This window comes from Lithobates pipiens, unplaced genomic scaffold, assembly GCF_037356315.1.
Source record: "Lithobates pipiens isolate NorthernLeopardFrog02 unplaced genomic scaffold, aLitPip1_a1.2 Scaffold_8, whole genome shotgun sequence".
Taxonomy (NCBI): Eukaryota; Metazoa; Chordata; class Amphibia; order Anura; family Ranidae; genus Lithobates; species Lithobates pipiens.
Window position 1 is genome coordinate 674,658,307 of NW_027507903.1, and position 15,534 is coordinate 674,673,840.

The 15,534-nt window shown below is 44.4% G+C and overlaps 1 protein-coding gene across 1 annotated transcript; it reads right to left on the minus strand.

Annotated features, from left to right (window-relative positions):
• Positions 1 to 12,973: 12,973 nt before the first annotated feature.
• On the minus strand, positions 12,974 to 14,804 carry LOC143961976 (E3 ubiquitin-protein ligase TRIM39-like). The gene has a single exon (XM_077471321.1). It carries the CDS (start codon positions 14,775 to 14,777, stop codon positions 13,206 to 13,208), a length of 1,572 nt encoding a protein of 523 aa, XP_077327447.1. The 5' UTR covers positions 14,778 to 14,804; the 3' UTR covers positions 12,974 to 13,205.
• Between the last annotated feature and the right edge of the window lie 730 nt (positions 14,805 to 15,534).

A 15,534-nucleotide genomic window follows, 5' to 3' on the forward strand; every position in this document is an offset into this window, starting at 1 on the left:
TGGAATCAGAAAACAAACAAAACAGAAGATACAAACAAATTACCTTTTATTGACCATCAGAATAATCACCGTCATTCACAATGCACTTCTGACAACATTTATAAAGCTTCTGGAAACTGTCAGCAAAGGCTTCTTTAGGAATCAATCGCAGAGCCGCTGTCACACATTCTTGGATGATGCCATCGTTGTCGAAGAAGGTGATCAACATTGTCTTGACCTTGGACTTTTGCGGGTGAGTCTTTTTGGTTCTCGGGGAAGACAGTGAATGCCATTCCATGGATTGGTGCTTGGATTCTGGATGTAACTTATAGCACCGAGTCTCCTCCCCTGTGACGACGATTGGCAGGTGCGGATGGATCCTGATCTCACATGGTGATGGGATTTGTCTGTTTGTGCGGCACGAACCGGGAACAGATGTTCTGCTTCCCCAAATCTTGGTGGATGATGGTGGGCACTGTGTCCTGGCTAATGCCCAATTCCTCCACCATCAATTGTAGAGTCAGTTGCCAATCTCGTGCCAGCATTTGTGGGATTTGTTGGATGGTGCGTGGGGTCCTGCTTGTAGATGGGTGACCCGAGCGTGGCTCATCCTCAGTCCTTTCCTTCCAGACGTCATTTTCTGCTCACGACTTCTTCAATCGTCCAATATTTCATGTGTCTCCATCGCTGTTTTCCCCAATTTGTAGCAGAACTTTGATCGTCATCCCATTGTGCCCCTCCCCCTCCCCCGCCCACAGCGGATTTACCCCAACAGTCACGTGTATTCCAGACTAGGTGGTTCTTCTCAGCGTGTCTCTGGATAGACACGTGCATGCGCGTGCACCTGGCCCATGTTGTGATATGGGAGTGATGGATGAACTATTTAGACACACCTGGTATCTGTATCCCCACATATGTTAGTGTATTGTTCTTTGTATCAGCATGGAGCTTAGCCCTATATGTGTGCTATCTATACATGGAGAAATGACATCACAGTGTATGTGTATGAGTCATTATACATCACATGAGGGGGTAGGGCCAAAATACCAGCGCTGCAAAATCCATTGTGAGGAGATAACCCCAGACTCCCAGTGCTGGAAGTAGAATACAAAACATGTCATGTGACCAACCCATCAATATTCCATTACACATCACATGAGGGGGAGGGGACCGGACTCCCAGTGCTGCAAATAAAAATGTAAAATACTAAAACATATAATGTGAAGACTCAAATCTACATTACACATTATAGTCTTTAATTGATGTTATTTAGCTATCAGCCACTAGAGGACATTTCTTTATGCGTTTAATACACTAAATGTTTTGGCCACTAGATGTCCTCATTACATGAGCCCACAATTCACACACATTATATGTATACATGAAATCTAATTATGAGATCAATAAGGGGGAAAATTAGTTGTATTAGGAGAAACTCTGACCAAAAGAACGACCTTTGGTGTTGGGACTATCCAAAAATCATCAGATAATGATTAAAAATGAAAAAGTAATATTTATTGATACAAAAAAAGTTAAAAGAATGAGAGAATAGAAGTAGAAATGCAGAGAATGTAATCTACATCACATTGATAAGACACTTCCAGGTCACCAAAGATCGATCGTCCCATACTGACCATGGAAACCTATACAGAGGCATATGGGGAACGCAGAAGGAAATATTCTGATGTGCTCAACCAATCATCCGCCCAGAGTCCAGACCATGGAAGCCAATCCCAGCACTGGACCACTGAGATCTCCCAAAGGGTGCACAATGCTGGGCCAGCCGACCTCTACTTGCGAGTGTTGGAAAAGATGGTGGTAATAGGGGGAGCTGGAAGTGTATAAAGATATATATTTGTTTACTAGAAATCCTTCATAGAGATGCAGAATGTAGAATTCCACCGATCAACATTTCTTGTAATAAAAGTCATCAACATTTTTATTTATTTTTTACAGGGAAAGTGTAAAAATAAAAAATAAAATAAAATAAACAGGGCGTGGCTTGGCCGCTGACCGGAATGGCCGCATAAGTGCTGAGCTCCACACATCCACGCAGCTACGATCAGCATCCAGCGCCATCCGATACCGCAGTCTGTCCCACGGAGTTCCAGGGATCACCCCGCACCACGGGGGACATGACCCGCGGCAGAACCGCCGCCCACGGAGCGAGGAAACTTACCGATTTCTACATGAAGCCTGCCGGCGTGCAGGCCTAAGATGGCGCCGACCGGGATGAAAGCAACGTGCCTCAGGAGACACCCGCGGCCTCGGCAGCCCCTGCATCCACAGAGGATCCCCTCTCTGACATGGAGGAATCTGGGGAACAGCAGCGCTTGCCCGCCATATCACCGGCTGACAGAGGTAAGAGAGCAGCAATCTTCCCAGCACACTCTCCCTCTAAGCCTCCCCTAGTGAAGCGGCAACATGGCACTGGCATCTGTAGTTCCACAGCAGCACTAGGTGATTCTGACTCCTCGCTGGCTGCTTACAATACCTCTGAGAGCCCTGCTTCTGAACATACACTGAAAGCCATGCTACTCTCATTTCAAGCAGGCATGCAGAAAGAGCTCAGATCCTCCATTAACCATTTGTTGGACAGAGTAGACGACATGGAAGACCGCATAGATCACATTGAGCACCATCTCTCTGCTGCCCCTAGCTCCCATAACACTGTGGTTGATATTCAAGATGAACATTCCACAGCTATCCGCCAACTGCGACTTAAAGTCGCAGACCTCGAGGACCGCTCAAGGCGGAATAATATTAAGATCCGAGGAGTCCCAGAGACTGTGTCACCCCCTGATATAGTCCCTTACCTGCACCAGCTGTTTCGCAAGATCATACCGACCCTTACACCGCAGGATCTCCTCATTGATAGAGCACATAGAATCCATAAACCGCAGCACCTGCCCGATTCAATACTCAGAGATATCCTGGCTAGGATACACTTCTTTAATACAAAGGAGCAGATTATGTGGGCCGCGAGAACTATACGCAACCTTCCTGAACCCTTTGCTAAAATTCAACTGTATAATGATATTTCAGCCACCACCTCACAGGCACGCAAGGCCTTCTCACAAATTACTGCGATACTCATAGAGCATAAAATCGCATACAAATGGGGATTTCCCACCAAGCTTCTTGTAAACTACCAGCAACAGCAAGTCGCATTTCTGACTCCCAAAGATGGATTCAAACAGCTACATAATTGGGGCATCTCTCCTATCATACCCCTGGCTCCGCCTCTGAATACTAGAACCACCAAGATCCCTTCTAAATGGGCTACAAAAATTAAATCATGACTCTCCGATGACTAGGGGGCCTCCCTCCTGGTCACCCCTTCTTAACAGGTGCTCAATTTCACAGGTAAAAGTGGATGACTGCTTTATCTCTCTTGAACCCCCCACGTCGAACTGCCACTGTGTGCCACACACACGGCATTACCCATACCTGTACTCCCAACTCACCGTTACACCACGTTTTACGCCACTTATTGTTCCTGAAGGGACTGTCTGATTACGTGGTTTACGCCTCTATATCTCCCGGTCAGCGATATAGAAGCTTCAACACTGTTTGTTTTCTATACTGCATTATCGTTCTTGTTCTCCTTTTTTTTGTGTTTTTGTTACAATACTTGTTTATCTCTGCTCAAAGTCAACGATTTTGTGTTCGTTCTCTGTATACAGAGCTACTGTTTGTTTTTTTTATAAAGGTCCGTCAACCTCAGTACCATCTTGACAAATGATCTTAGCAGTTCATGTCCCTTACAATCACATCCCTTAATGTTAAGGGACTAAATAGTCCTTACAAGCGATCCCTCTTATGGAGGGAAGCAACGACTTCCCGATCTGATATCCTATGCGTACAGGAGACCCATCTATCCTCCCAGAACCCTCCACAGTGTACTAATAAGCGATACCCTCATATCTTTCATTCCCGCACAGACAAAAAAGTTAGAGGAGTACTGATAGCAGTGCGCTCCACGGTGGCACTCACAGTTTCCAATTTAGAGCAAGATCCCGAAGGAAGGTTCCTAATTCTGGCCGCTTGTTTTAATAACAAGCCCTTGGTAATTGTTAACATTTATGCTCCTAACACTCACCAAAACCCCTTTCTTAAGTCCATTCTTGCCAAAATACAACACTATCCGAAAGATCAAATCATTTTATGCAGGGATTTCAATGCGGTGCCAGATCACGCACTTGACTCCTCAACCCCCCAAAGGAGAAGGTCCTACACCCTCTCCTCCTTTCTACACTTGGAAGAATTCTATGACCCTTGGAGGTGTCAACATGGTACTGAGAGGGACTATACGTTCTACTCTAACTCCCAGAGATCATATTCCAGGATTGACCTGTTCCTGACATCCAAAGTGCTACTACAAGCAGTTGCGTCCACTAATATTGGCGTAATATCATGGTCTGATCATGCCCCCATCTCTATGGTTCTCAATCTCTCCCCACCTACCACCCCATTCACAATTTGGCGTCTAAACCCTAACCTGATCAGCACTAAGGACATTAGGGAACAGGTCAAAACTGCCATAGAGGATTACTTCGCTCTAAACCAACAATCTGTCCCCAATTCCACCACATGCTGGAACGCACATAAAGCGGTCCTACGAGGGATTTTACTAAAACTGGGGGCTCAGGAGAAGAAAAAGCGCTCAGCGACCCTTAACGCCCTTCTAGATAGAATAAAGTCTCTAGAGAAGAGTAATATGAATTTGCCCTCTGCCTCTACTCACGCAGAGCTCAGTAAACTGAGGTCAGAACTGAGTACTTACCTTCAGAACAAACATGAGTTTTATTTGCGAAAATTTAAGCTAACCTGGTACTCTCAAGGCAATAAATCAGGGAAAGCTCTGGCCCATAAATACAAACACAGGACAGTCCAATCCACAATCTCCCACTTAATAGATTCTAAAGGCAACAGATTGACTAATCCCAAAGACATAGCCAATTGCTTCGGCGCATTTTATGAACAATTGCATTACTTAAAAGACTCCACGACTGAGACGCAGCCCACTGAGGCGACTATCCAGACATTTCTCTCTAACATAGCCCTCCCCTCCTTGTCCCCTTCTCAAGCTGCTGACTTAGCCTTACCTTTCTCTCCCCATGAATTTAAAAATGCAATTAAAGGCCTTCCTCTACATAAAGCCCCGGGACCAGACGGTTTTGGAAACGAATATTACAAGACATTCATTGATGCACTAACCCCGCATTTATGTAACTCCTTTAATCACATGTTAGCCACTGGGGAGATCCCCACAGAATCTTTAGAAGCTACCATTTCCACTATCCACAAACCAGGGAAGGCCCCGCATGACCCAGCTAACTACCGCCCTTTTTCTCTTCTTAACACCGACCTGAAAATGTATGCCAAACTTCTGGCCACCCGACTTTCACAACACATGACACTCCTCATACACCCAGACCAGGTGGGATTCATTCCCCGACGCCAGGCCTCCGATAGTACCCGTAGGTTTGTAGATCTTATCCACTGGGCAGAACACAGTCGAATGCCTTCTCTGTTGATTTTGTTAGATGCAGAGAAGGCGTTCGACAGAGTCCATTGGGGATATCTCAAGGCAGTTCTAAAGAAATTCAGCGTAGAGGGCAACTTCTTACGAGCTATCCTAGGCCTTTATACTTTGCCTACTGCGAGGATCCGCACTTCAGACATTCTTTCCAACCCCTTTAGAATCACTAACGGCACTCGCCAGGGTTGCCCACTCTCACCCTTGATTTTTGCCCTAGTCATGGAGCCATTGACGCAATCAATTCGCTCACACCCTCACATTTCTGGTATCAATGTGAAAGAAACCTGTCATAAGATAGGTCTATATGCGGACGATGTCATCATAGCTATCTCTGACCCAGTAAAGTCCTTACCTGTCCTGACTGAAGTTCTCCATAATTTTAGCGAAGCATCAATGTACAAATTGAACCACTCGAAATCTGCCATGCTTGGCATTGAGATTTCGCCAGCGCTTAAATCAGAAATTGCCAAAATATTGCCCTTCTCCTGGGCCCCCGGTTCTTCTTTGCAATATTTGGGCATTCAACTAGTCTCCCCCTCTTCTGCATTGATACGAAACAACCTTGCTTCCTTGTTTGCGAAATTGAACAACTTAAGCTCGAATATGACCTCCTTAAAAGCCTCATGAGTTGGTAAGATAGCCCTAACCAAAATATTTCTCCTCCCACCTGTGCTTTATTTTTTTCGGACCCTCCCGCTTCCAATTCTTTCAGCAGACCTATCTAAACTACAGCGTACCTTAGACTCATTCATATGGGCAGGATGTAAACCCCGCTTGAAATCCTCCGTCCTATGCACTCCCTCTGCCTTAGGAGGGATGGGATCACCAGACGTTAAAAAGTACTACAAGGCCGTCATTCTAGACCAAGGGAAGCAACTGTGGTCGCAGGACCCAAACACAAGGTGGCACCAAATAGAAGCAGCAACTCTCTCAGCTGAGCCACAACTAACCCTAGCAGCGATCTGGCTGTCCCTCCCTATCACACGGTCCATCTTTCCCACAGTACGCGCCTGTCTAGCACAATGGAATGCAATACGCCAAGATCACCAGGGCATTCATAGAGACTCACTGAAAAATCTTCCCTTACTAGCGCTACAACTTCTCTCTCCGGATCTCCCTATCAAGCACTGGCATGAAGCCGGAATCACAACCATTGGAGCCCTGTTTCTTGGTTTAGATCTAAAGAGTTTTCAACAACTGACATCGGAATTTAGTCTCTCGCATAAAGACTTTTACATATACCTCAGGCTCAGACACATCGTCTCTCAAATCTTGATATCTCCAGAATACACCTCCAAGGAACTTCTCAATTTTTACAACCATCCCCCTAATGTCTCAAAGGGCATATCCTTCATTTACAAACTTCTCTCAAGGCCTACCACGTCCTCGAAACCTTCGAACATGATCTATTGGGAATCCAAGTTGCATTGCTCTTTCCCCCTAGAAGATTGGCATTGCGTACTACGCACCCCACTAGTCATCTCCAAAAATGTAACGCATTGCTAAACGGTCATGAAATTGTTTCATAAGTGGTATCATACACCGGACGAGTTAGCAACCATCTTCCCCACTCATTCTCCAAAATGTAGGAGGAATTGCAATTCCACCGGAGACATGTTCCACATCTGGTGGAGCTGCCCGGTTATCGTGTCCTTTTGGCTTCAAGTCTCCTCTCTGGTTCAGACTTTGACCAACTCTCCCCAACAGCTGACCTCAATGGCTCTTTTTGGTCTGGATTCCCAATATTGGCCCTCCACTAGTTTACCTGTAGTACACCACATACTAATCTCAGCACGCCTGCTCATAGCTCGTGCGTGGAAAAATCCCCTCTCTCCAACACTTACTGAGCTTACAAATACCCTTAATGTTCATTGCCGCATGGAATATCTTTTCTCTAGAATAAACATGACAGAACCTAGATTCAACAAACAGTGGTCCTCCTGGTTAACACACCCAAGCTGTGTTAAGCTTGCATAACCTCGTTGTGCATCACACCCAGACCAGATGGAGCCGGCAGTGAAAGTCACTGGTTTAATGTACTATTTCTTATATATCATATGTAAGTTAGCTGTGATTCTCCTGAAGCTCTGACTACTTGACTCAGTTATCTCTTTTTTTCTTTCCTTCCTTTTTTCACATTATGGGACTAAGTTCCACCCACACTCTACCTTACCTCTTCACTGTTCTTAGGCATTGCGTCCCCACTGGACACAGCCCATTGGGGTGTCAGGGGGGGACAGGATGCCTCTGGATCTACCGGACCTAACTATGCAGAATGCAAAGTATACAGCAGGCGGGCACCAGGCCCATGTTCCTTTGTGCTAGCAACCCATGCAGTTCAATGTATTTGGGCACTATTTGCTTATCTATTCAATATCTCCCTACAACTTATGTACAATTTGTTGATGTCATATATTTGTTACTGTGATATATTACAATAAAACCCTTTTGAAAAAAAAAAAAAACAATAAATAAAGCACCCCACCCTCGCGAGCTTGCATGCAGAAGAAAACGCATAGGTAGGTCGCGCCCGCCTATGTAAAGAACGATCAGACCACACATGTGAGGTATTGACGCAAACGTTAGAGCGAGAGCAATAATTCTAGCACTAAACCTCCTCTGTAACTCCAAACATGTCACCTGGAAAAAGATTTAAAGCGTCGCCATGTGAGGTATCTATTTACTCGTCGTGTCGTCATCTCTCACATTATACTAAAAAATTGGGATAACTTTACTGTTTGTTTTTTTTATTATTCATGAAAGTGTTTTCTTTCCAAAAAAAAATCACGTTTGAAACATTTCTGTAAAAATTCTGTGTGACCAAAAAAAGTGTAATGACCGCCATGTTATTTCCCAGGGTCTCTGATTATATCTATATAATGTTTGGGGGTTCTGAGTAATTTTATATCAACAAAAGTATAATTTTTACATGTCGGAGGAAAACGCCAGAATTGTCTGGTGGGTAAGCGGTTAATGACTGGACAGTATTTGGTGATACGGAACGGCGCGACTTTAACTGATAATTGCGTGGTCCTGCGGCGTTGTACATAAATACATTTTACCTCCTTTTCCCCCCACCAATAGAGATTTCTTTGGTGGTAATTGATTACCTCTGTGTTTTTTTGCGCTATAAACAAAAAAAGAGCGACATTTTTAAAAACAAAACAATATTTTTTTACTTTTTTCTATAATAAGTATCCCACAAATGTAGAAAATGAAAATGTCTTCCTCAGTTTAGACCGATATGTATTCTTCTATAGATTTTTGGTAAAAAAAAAAAAAAAAATTGCAATAATCGTATATTGATTGGTTTGTGCAAAATTTATACAAAATAGGGGATAGATTTATGTCATGTTTACTTTATTACTAGTGTATAGAGATAAGAATATGATCCTCACAGAATAATACATCATAGTACAATATATATATACTTTATATAGTCATCAATATAAGGAAATCAAGTGATTAACATGGATGAGCTGAACACCCCCCTGTTCGGTTCGCACCAGAACCTGCGGAACAGACCTAAACTTCGTGTGAACTTTAGAACCCTATTAAAGTCTATGGGACTTGAACGTTCAAAATCGAAAGTGCTAATTTTAAAGGCTAATATGCAAGTTACTGTCCTAAAAAGTGTTTGGGGACCCGGGTCCTGCCCCAGGGGACATGGATCAATGCAAAAAAAGTTTTAAAAATGGAAAGTTTTTTCGGGAGCAGTGATTTTAATAATGATTAAAGTGAAACAATAAAAGTGTAATATTCCTTTAAATTTTGTACCTGGGGGGTGTCTATAGTATGCCTGTGAAGGGGCACATGTTTCCTGTGCTTAGAACTGTCCCTGCACAAAGTGTCATTTCTGTAGGAAAAAAAGTCTTTTAAAATCACTCGCGGCTATAATGAATTGTCGGTTCCCGTAATACAGAGAACACTCAATGAGTGTTCTCTGTATTACGGGAGCCGACAATTCATTCATTGGATTAAAAAAAAAGCGTGGGGTTCCCCTAAATTCAATTACCAGGCCCTTCAGGTCTGGTATGGATATTAAGGGGAACTCCACATCAAATTAAAAAAAAAAGATCCCACCTCCCTGTTTGAAATGGTAAGGGGTACAAAAGTACCCCTACCATTTCACAAAGAAAGTGTAAAAAATTGTTAAATAAGACAAACACACTTTTAAAAAATTCCTTTATTAAAAAAAAAAAAAAAAAAGATTCCAGCGGTGGTAATCCGCTCTTGCTATCCAGCGACAGATGATCCTCTCTCCGGGGTCCAGCGATGGCCGATCTGATCCAGTGATGGGTGATTTTCAGTCCAGTGCAGTCCATCCATGCATCCATCTTCTGCCTCTACTGAGGATACACTGCAGGATCCCAGTGCCTGACGTTTCTTATATTAGAAGGGCAGGGCCACCCGTCACCTGACCCCGCCCCCTCTGACGCTTTACAGCGTTACATCAGAGGGGGGCGGGTCACCCATAAGTCACTGGGGAAGCCCTGGCTTCCCTCACTAGCGTCGGAGAGGGTGGGGTCAGGTGACGGGTGGCACCACCCTCCTAATATAAGAAACGTCAGGTGCCGGGATCCCCGCAGTGTCTCCTCAGTGGAGACAGAAGACAGATGCATGGATGGACTGCGCTGGACTGAAAATCACCCATTGCTGGATCAGATCAGCCATCGCTGGACCCCGGAGAGATGATCATCCATCACTGGATAGCAAGAGTGGATTACCACCGCTGGAATCTTTTTTATTTTTTATTTTTAATAGAGGAATATTTCAAAAGTGTGTTTGTCTTATTTAACCATTTTTTACACTTTCTTTGTGAAATGGTAGGGGTATATTTCAAACGAGGGGGCTGGGATCTGGGGTCCCCTTGTTAAAGGGGGCTTTCAGATTCTGATAAGTCCCCCACCCGCAGACCCCCACAACCACCGGCCAGGGTTGTGGGGATGAGGCCCTTGTCCCCATCAACATGGGGACATCGTGCTTTGAGGGGTCACAGACCCCCAAAGCATCATCCCAATGTTGAGGGCATGTGTCCTAGTACGGTTCAGGAGGGGGGGCGCTCTCTCGTCCCCCCTCTTTTCCTGCGACCTGCCAGGTTGCGTGCTCGGATAAAGGGTCTGGTATGGATTTTTAGGGGGACCCTCACGTCAATTTTTTTTTTTTTATTTGACACGGGGTTCCCCTTAATATCCATACCAGACCTGAAGGGCCTGGTAATTGAATTTAGGGGAACCCTACGCTTTTTTTTTTTAAATCAATGAATGAATTGTCGGCTCCCGTAATACAGAGAACACTCATTGAGTGTTCTTTGTATTACGGGAGCCGACAATTCATTATAGCCGCGAGTGATTTTAAATGAATTTTTTTTCTGCAGAAATTACACTTTGTGCAAGGACAGTTCTAAGCACGGGAAACATGCGCCCCTTCACAGGCATACTATAGACACCCCCCAGGTACAAAATTAAAGAAATATTACACTTTTATTGTTTCACTTTAATCATTATTAAAATCACTGCTCCCGAAAAAAATGGCAGTTTTTAAAACTTTTTTTTCATTGATCCATGTCCCCTGGTGCAGGATTTGGTTCCCCAAATACGTTTTAGGACAATAACTTGCATATTAGCCTTTAAAATTAGCACTTTAGATTTTGAACATTCGAGTTCCATAGACTTTAATAGGGTTCTAAAGTTCACACGAAGTTTAGGTCTGTTCGCAGGTTCTGGTGCGAACCGAACAGGGGGGTGTTTGGCTCATACTTATTACCCCTGTAAGGGTGTGAGGATCCGGTGAGTAGGGATCCTTGCGGGGAGCACTCAAGTCACTGGAGATTCTTTTCAAGCAGTAAAGTCACTTTTTGTCACTTTTTTTGGACATTTTGGCACATTGATTTGATAGAAGAGTATACAGACATTTTCTTCATGTATACAGTTTACACATTTTTACAATTCTGGTGTCTATGTTACCTACAAGTCACAGACATCATTATTAATATTATTATCTGTAATCTTATTTATTCATCTATCTATTTATTTATTCACTTGGGCATTTACATTTGTACACAGTTTGGATGCACATTGTTATCATTTCGTTATGTGACGTAGGGGCGTGAAATTGGCACAGTATTTGTCTTTGTGGGTAACTCACCAGCCCTTGTTTCAATCCTAAATCACTTATTTATTTCTAAAATATGGTTATTACACGCACCAACACAGATTATTAGTAACTATACATGTGCTCATGCACAGGGTGATTATAATTATAGTTGGCAAAGTTTTGGTTTGTGCAGAGTAGGTGCGCCAATCTAATGCACCAGCATATCTTGGCACAGAGTTAGCATATACACTCACCGATAGGGGACTTTGAGGGACGTCTTTTGGATTTAGAGATCTATTATAGATTTACCCCTCCCCCATCCTTTCCTCCCCCATAAATACATATATTTCTTCTCCTTTGGTTAAGAATATTTATAGGGGGTTGCTTTGAGGGAGGTTTCGGAGGGACGTTTTACACATATGTGCATTGTTGAGGTATCACCACTGACCCCAATTTTTTATAAAACATTCTACCCTTATAGTTCCCTTGGGGACTTTCAGTTTGAGGGGAGGCAGCAACCACCACAGTTAATCTAAGCGCGGCCTTTGTAGTATAAAATAACTTTTTGTACACCCTCTGTTGAGTCAAATCTAGATCTCTCCAATCCATAAAGCTCATGCTCCCTGTTAATTGGCTGTGACTGGTTGTGACTCAGCAGTGGGCATGTTGGACCTCTGCAGAGAGACAGCTGCTTCCACACAGAGAGCAAGGGTTCTTCTTTGAGACATTTTGGGGGGGTGAAGGCTTTTCTATAAAAAACAACTTAGCACAGTTTTTGGTTTTAAGCCCTTGGAATGTAGTTATCAGATGTAACCTGTTGGTGCTGACAGTATGCAAATATGTCGCCTCTCAGAGGGTGAGCCTTGGTACTGAGATGCTGCAGATTTGTGGGCAATATTGCAAAAACAGCTGTGCCAAGAGTGCATGCCTAGTCCCGTGACAGCCAATCACAGCGATCACATGATCATAAGCCCCGCCCCACCTCCTGGCACCCTAAACACCTTAAAGGACTGGGAGGCACTGGCACCAAGGGGTTAAGCTGAAAGTTCTGTTGGGATTTAATGACATCACAGAGTTCAAGAACTCTGATTGGATAAAGATGAGACATTAATAAGAACATGTTGTGGTGTAAATTTCCAGGGGGCGACATAGAGCAGTGCAGAGCTCAGACCCCCTGACCCTGTATAGAGGAGATAGATGACAGACCTTTCTGTTTTCTCACTCTAACCCTAAACTTACTCTCCCCTCCCCCACATTTCTGGGGGTTCAGTCCTCCTGAGAGGGGTACAACCAGACACACAATAATATTACTTTGTACATCAACAAACAAAAAAAATCATCTCACACCTACAGTATAAAGTAACTTTTTCTATTCTACTCATTTATTTCCTCTATTACATTGCAGATCAGCATGATTTTGTAGCACGGCCTCCTATTTCTGTAACCTGCACCTTGATTTTTACTGTACCCCAAACTACAATAAAAGAGACACCGACTGGAGTCCCCACCATCCACCCCATTGGATGAATATTTAACCAATCTGACCCTCCCTTACTATGATGTCATCAGTCTCTAGGCAGTGCTCTCACATCTCCCGCCTCCCCCCACAGATCTTTATACAACCTTCCCATACACCTATCCCAGCATGGAGGGGCTCAGTGAAGGTGGTGGTGAAGGTGTGGAGGTGTCGGATCGGGTTACACAGATCATAAAAGGAGATCCGCCCGGCCTCATAATCCAGATATATCCTGACTCTGTTACTGGAGATATTGGTGGGTAAGAGGGTTTCTTCACTGTAATGTATCACTGAATACTGATCATCATCCCTATCCAATCCCCAGGACTTCTCATTATCTCCAATCCCTGACTCCTCCCCTTCCCTCTCTATACTGGGGTAACACATCCCAACTATCCAGATCTCTGACCCCCCGACATCCACTTCCCAGTAATGTTTCCCTGAGGAGAAACTCTGACTGCTCATCACCTGAGAAAAACGCTGAAATCTCTCTGGTGTTTCTGGATGATTCTGGTTTCTATCTGACCTGGATACAGTTTTCCTATCATCTGATATCTGTAGATATTTACCAGCTGTGTTTCCATCCAGTAATATGTCTGCAGCTCCCTGTATATAGGAGTATACATTTACCTCTGTTATTATATCAGATAAACCCGTGTGTAAGACCCCCGCCACATCCAGACCCCCTCCATCATGGAGGAGTTCCTCATGTCTCTCTCTGTCCTCATTATCTCCATCCTCAGTATCACACAAGTCACCTGTGTCTGATTCCTGTAAGACAGTCAGTGGATCCGTCACGTTACACAGCTCCTCAATGTGACGCAACTTCCTGGACAGCTCCTCCTTCTTTATTTCCAGATCCCGGATGGAGATGGAGATCCGCTCTGCCCTCCCGGAGATGTCCCTCAGGACTCTCTTCTCCAGGTCTTCCAGACGTCTCCTGAGATCTCCAAACAGGGCAGTGACTCTCTCAGTGTGACCAGCTGCTTCTTCTTCTACTTTCCTCCTGTGTTCCTGCAGACTCTGGACTCTTTCCTCCATCTCCTCTCTCGTTGTCAGAAGTTTCTGCAGAACATTCCTCAGTGTCTCCTTCTTCTTTTCAGAAGCCTCATCCAGTGACTCCATCTCATGTCCTTTATGTCCTCCAATCATACAACAAGACACACAGACAGAGGTCTCATCCAAAGTGCAGAAATACTTCAAAACTTCCTTATGGACGGAGCATTTCCTGCTCTCCATGGACAAGGCAGGGTCACATAAGATGTGTTCTGGGGACTTTTTGTGGACTCTCAGGTGTTTATCACACAGAGAAACCTCACAGTGCAGACAGGATCTAACAGCAAGTACAGGAGAGTCCACACAGTGAGTACAGAAGACCCCGGACTCCTCCCGATCTGGATGAGTAGACAGGAAAGTCTCTGCTATGTTACGTAGTTTCATGTTCTTCTGCAGTGCAGGCCAATCCGGAAACTTCTCTCTGCATTCAGGACAGGAATATCCTCCAGACCCCTCCTGTGTATCCAACACACGATCAATACAGACCCGACAGAAGTTGTGACCACATCTCAGGGTTACAGGATCTGTATAAATGTTCAGACAGACGGAACATTCCAACTCAGCTCTCAGATCACCAGACGCCATCGCTGACAGCAGACAAGGAAATGAAATGAAATTCTCTGACACTGGAGAAGAATGCAGTTGGGAGGGTCACGTCCTCCAACACGGGGGGGGGCTGGGCTGTGACTTGTACTGTAGTCATAGGATTCGTTATGTGGAGGGACACAGATAATCAAGGCATCTCCTGTAGGACAATGTTCATTTCCTGGGAATATAACAGACATGTTTGTATTTATACAGTGGGGTTTATTTACTAAAGGCAAATCCTCTCTGCACTACAAGTGCACTTGGAAGTGCAGTCACTGTAGGTCCAAGGACAAGATCTGAAATGAGGGGAAGCTCTACTGATTTTATCATCCAATCATGTGCAAACAAAAATGCTGTTTTTTATTTTCCTTGCATGTCCCCCTCAGATCTACAGTAGGATAACCAGATGTCTCCGGTTTCAGGGGTCAGTCCCCGGATTGAGGACACTGTCCCTGGAACAATTCTGTCCCCGGTTTTTCTCCCCGGATTTGACTTCAACAGGAGCTGGGGCAATTTTCAAAGACAGTGCAGAATAAAAAAAAATCTGAATTACACCCCCCCGCTCCTACTAGCTCAGGGGGGTTATTTTTTCCATTATCTGTGTCCCTTTCTGATGATGATGTGCTGGTCGGAGCGGATGGACTATTTCTTCTTTTTTCGGCACATGCCCATTCAGCTCCGCTCACATGTTCTCCTGCCTTGGCTCAAATCCCGGCCAGTCGCCTGCCTGCTTTTCTCCTTGCCTTCCCCGGCA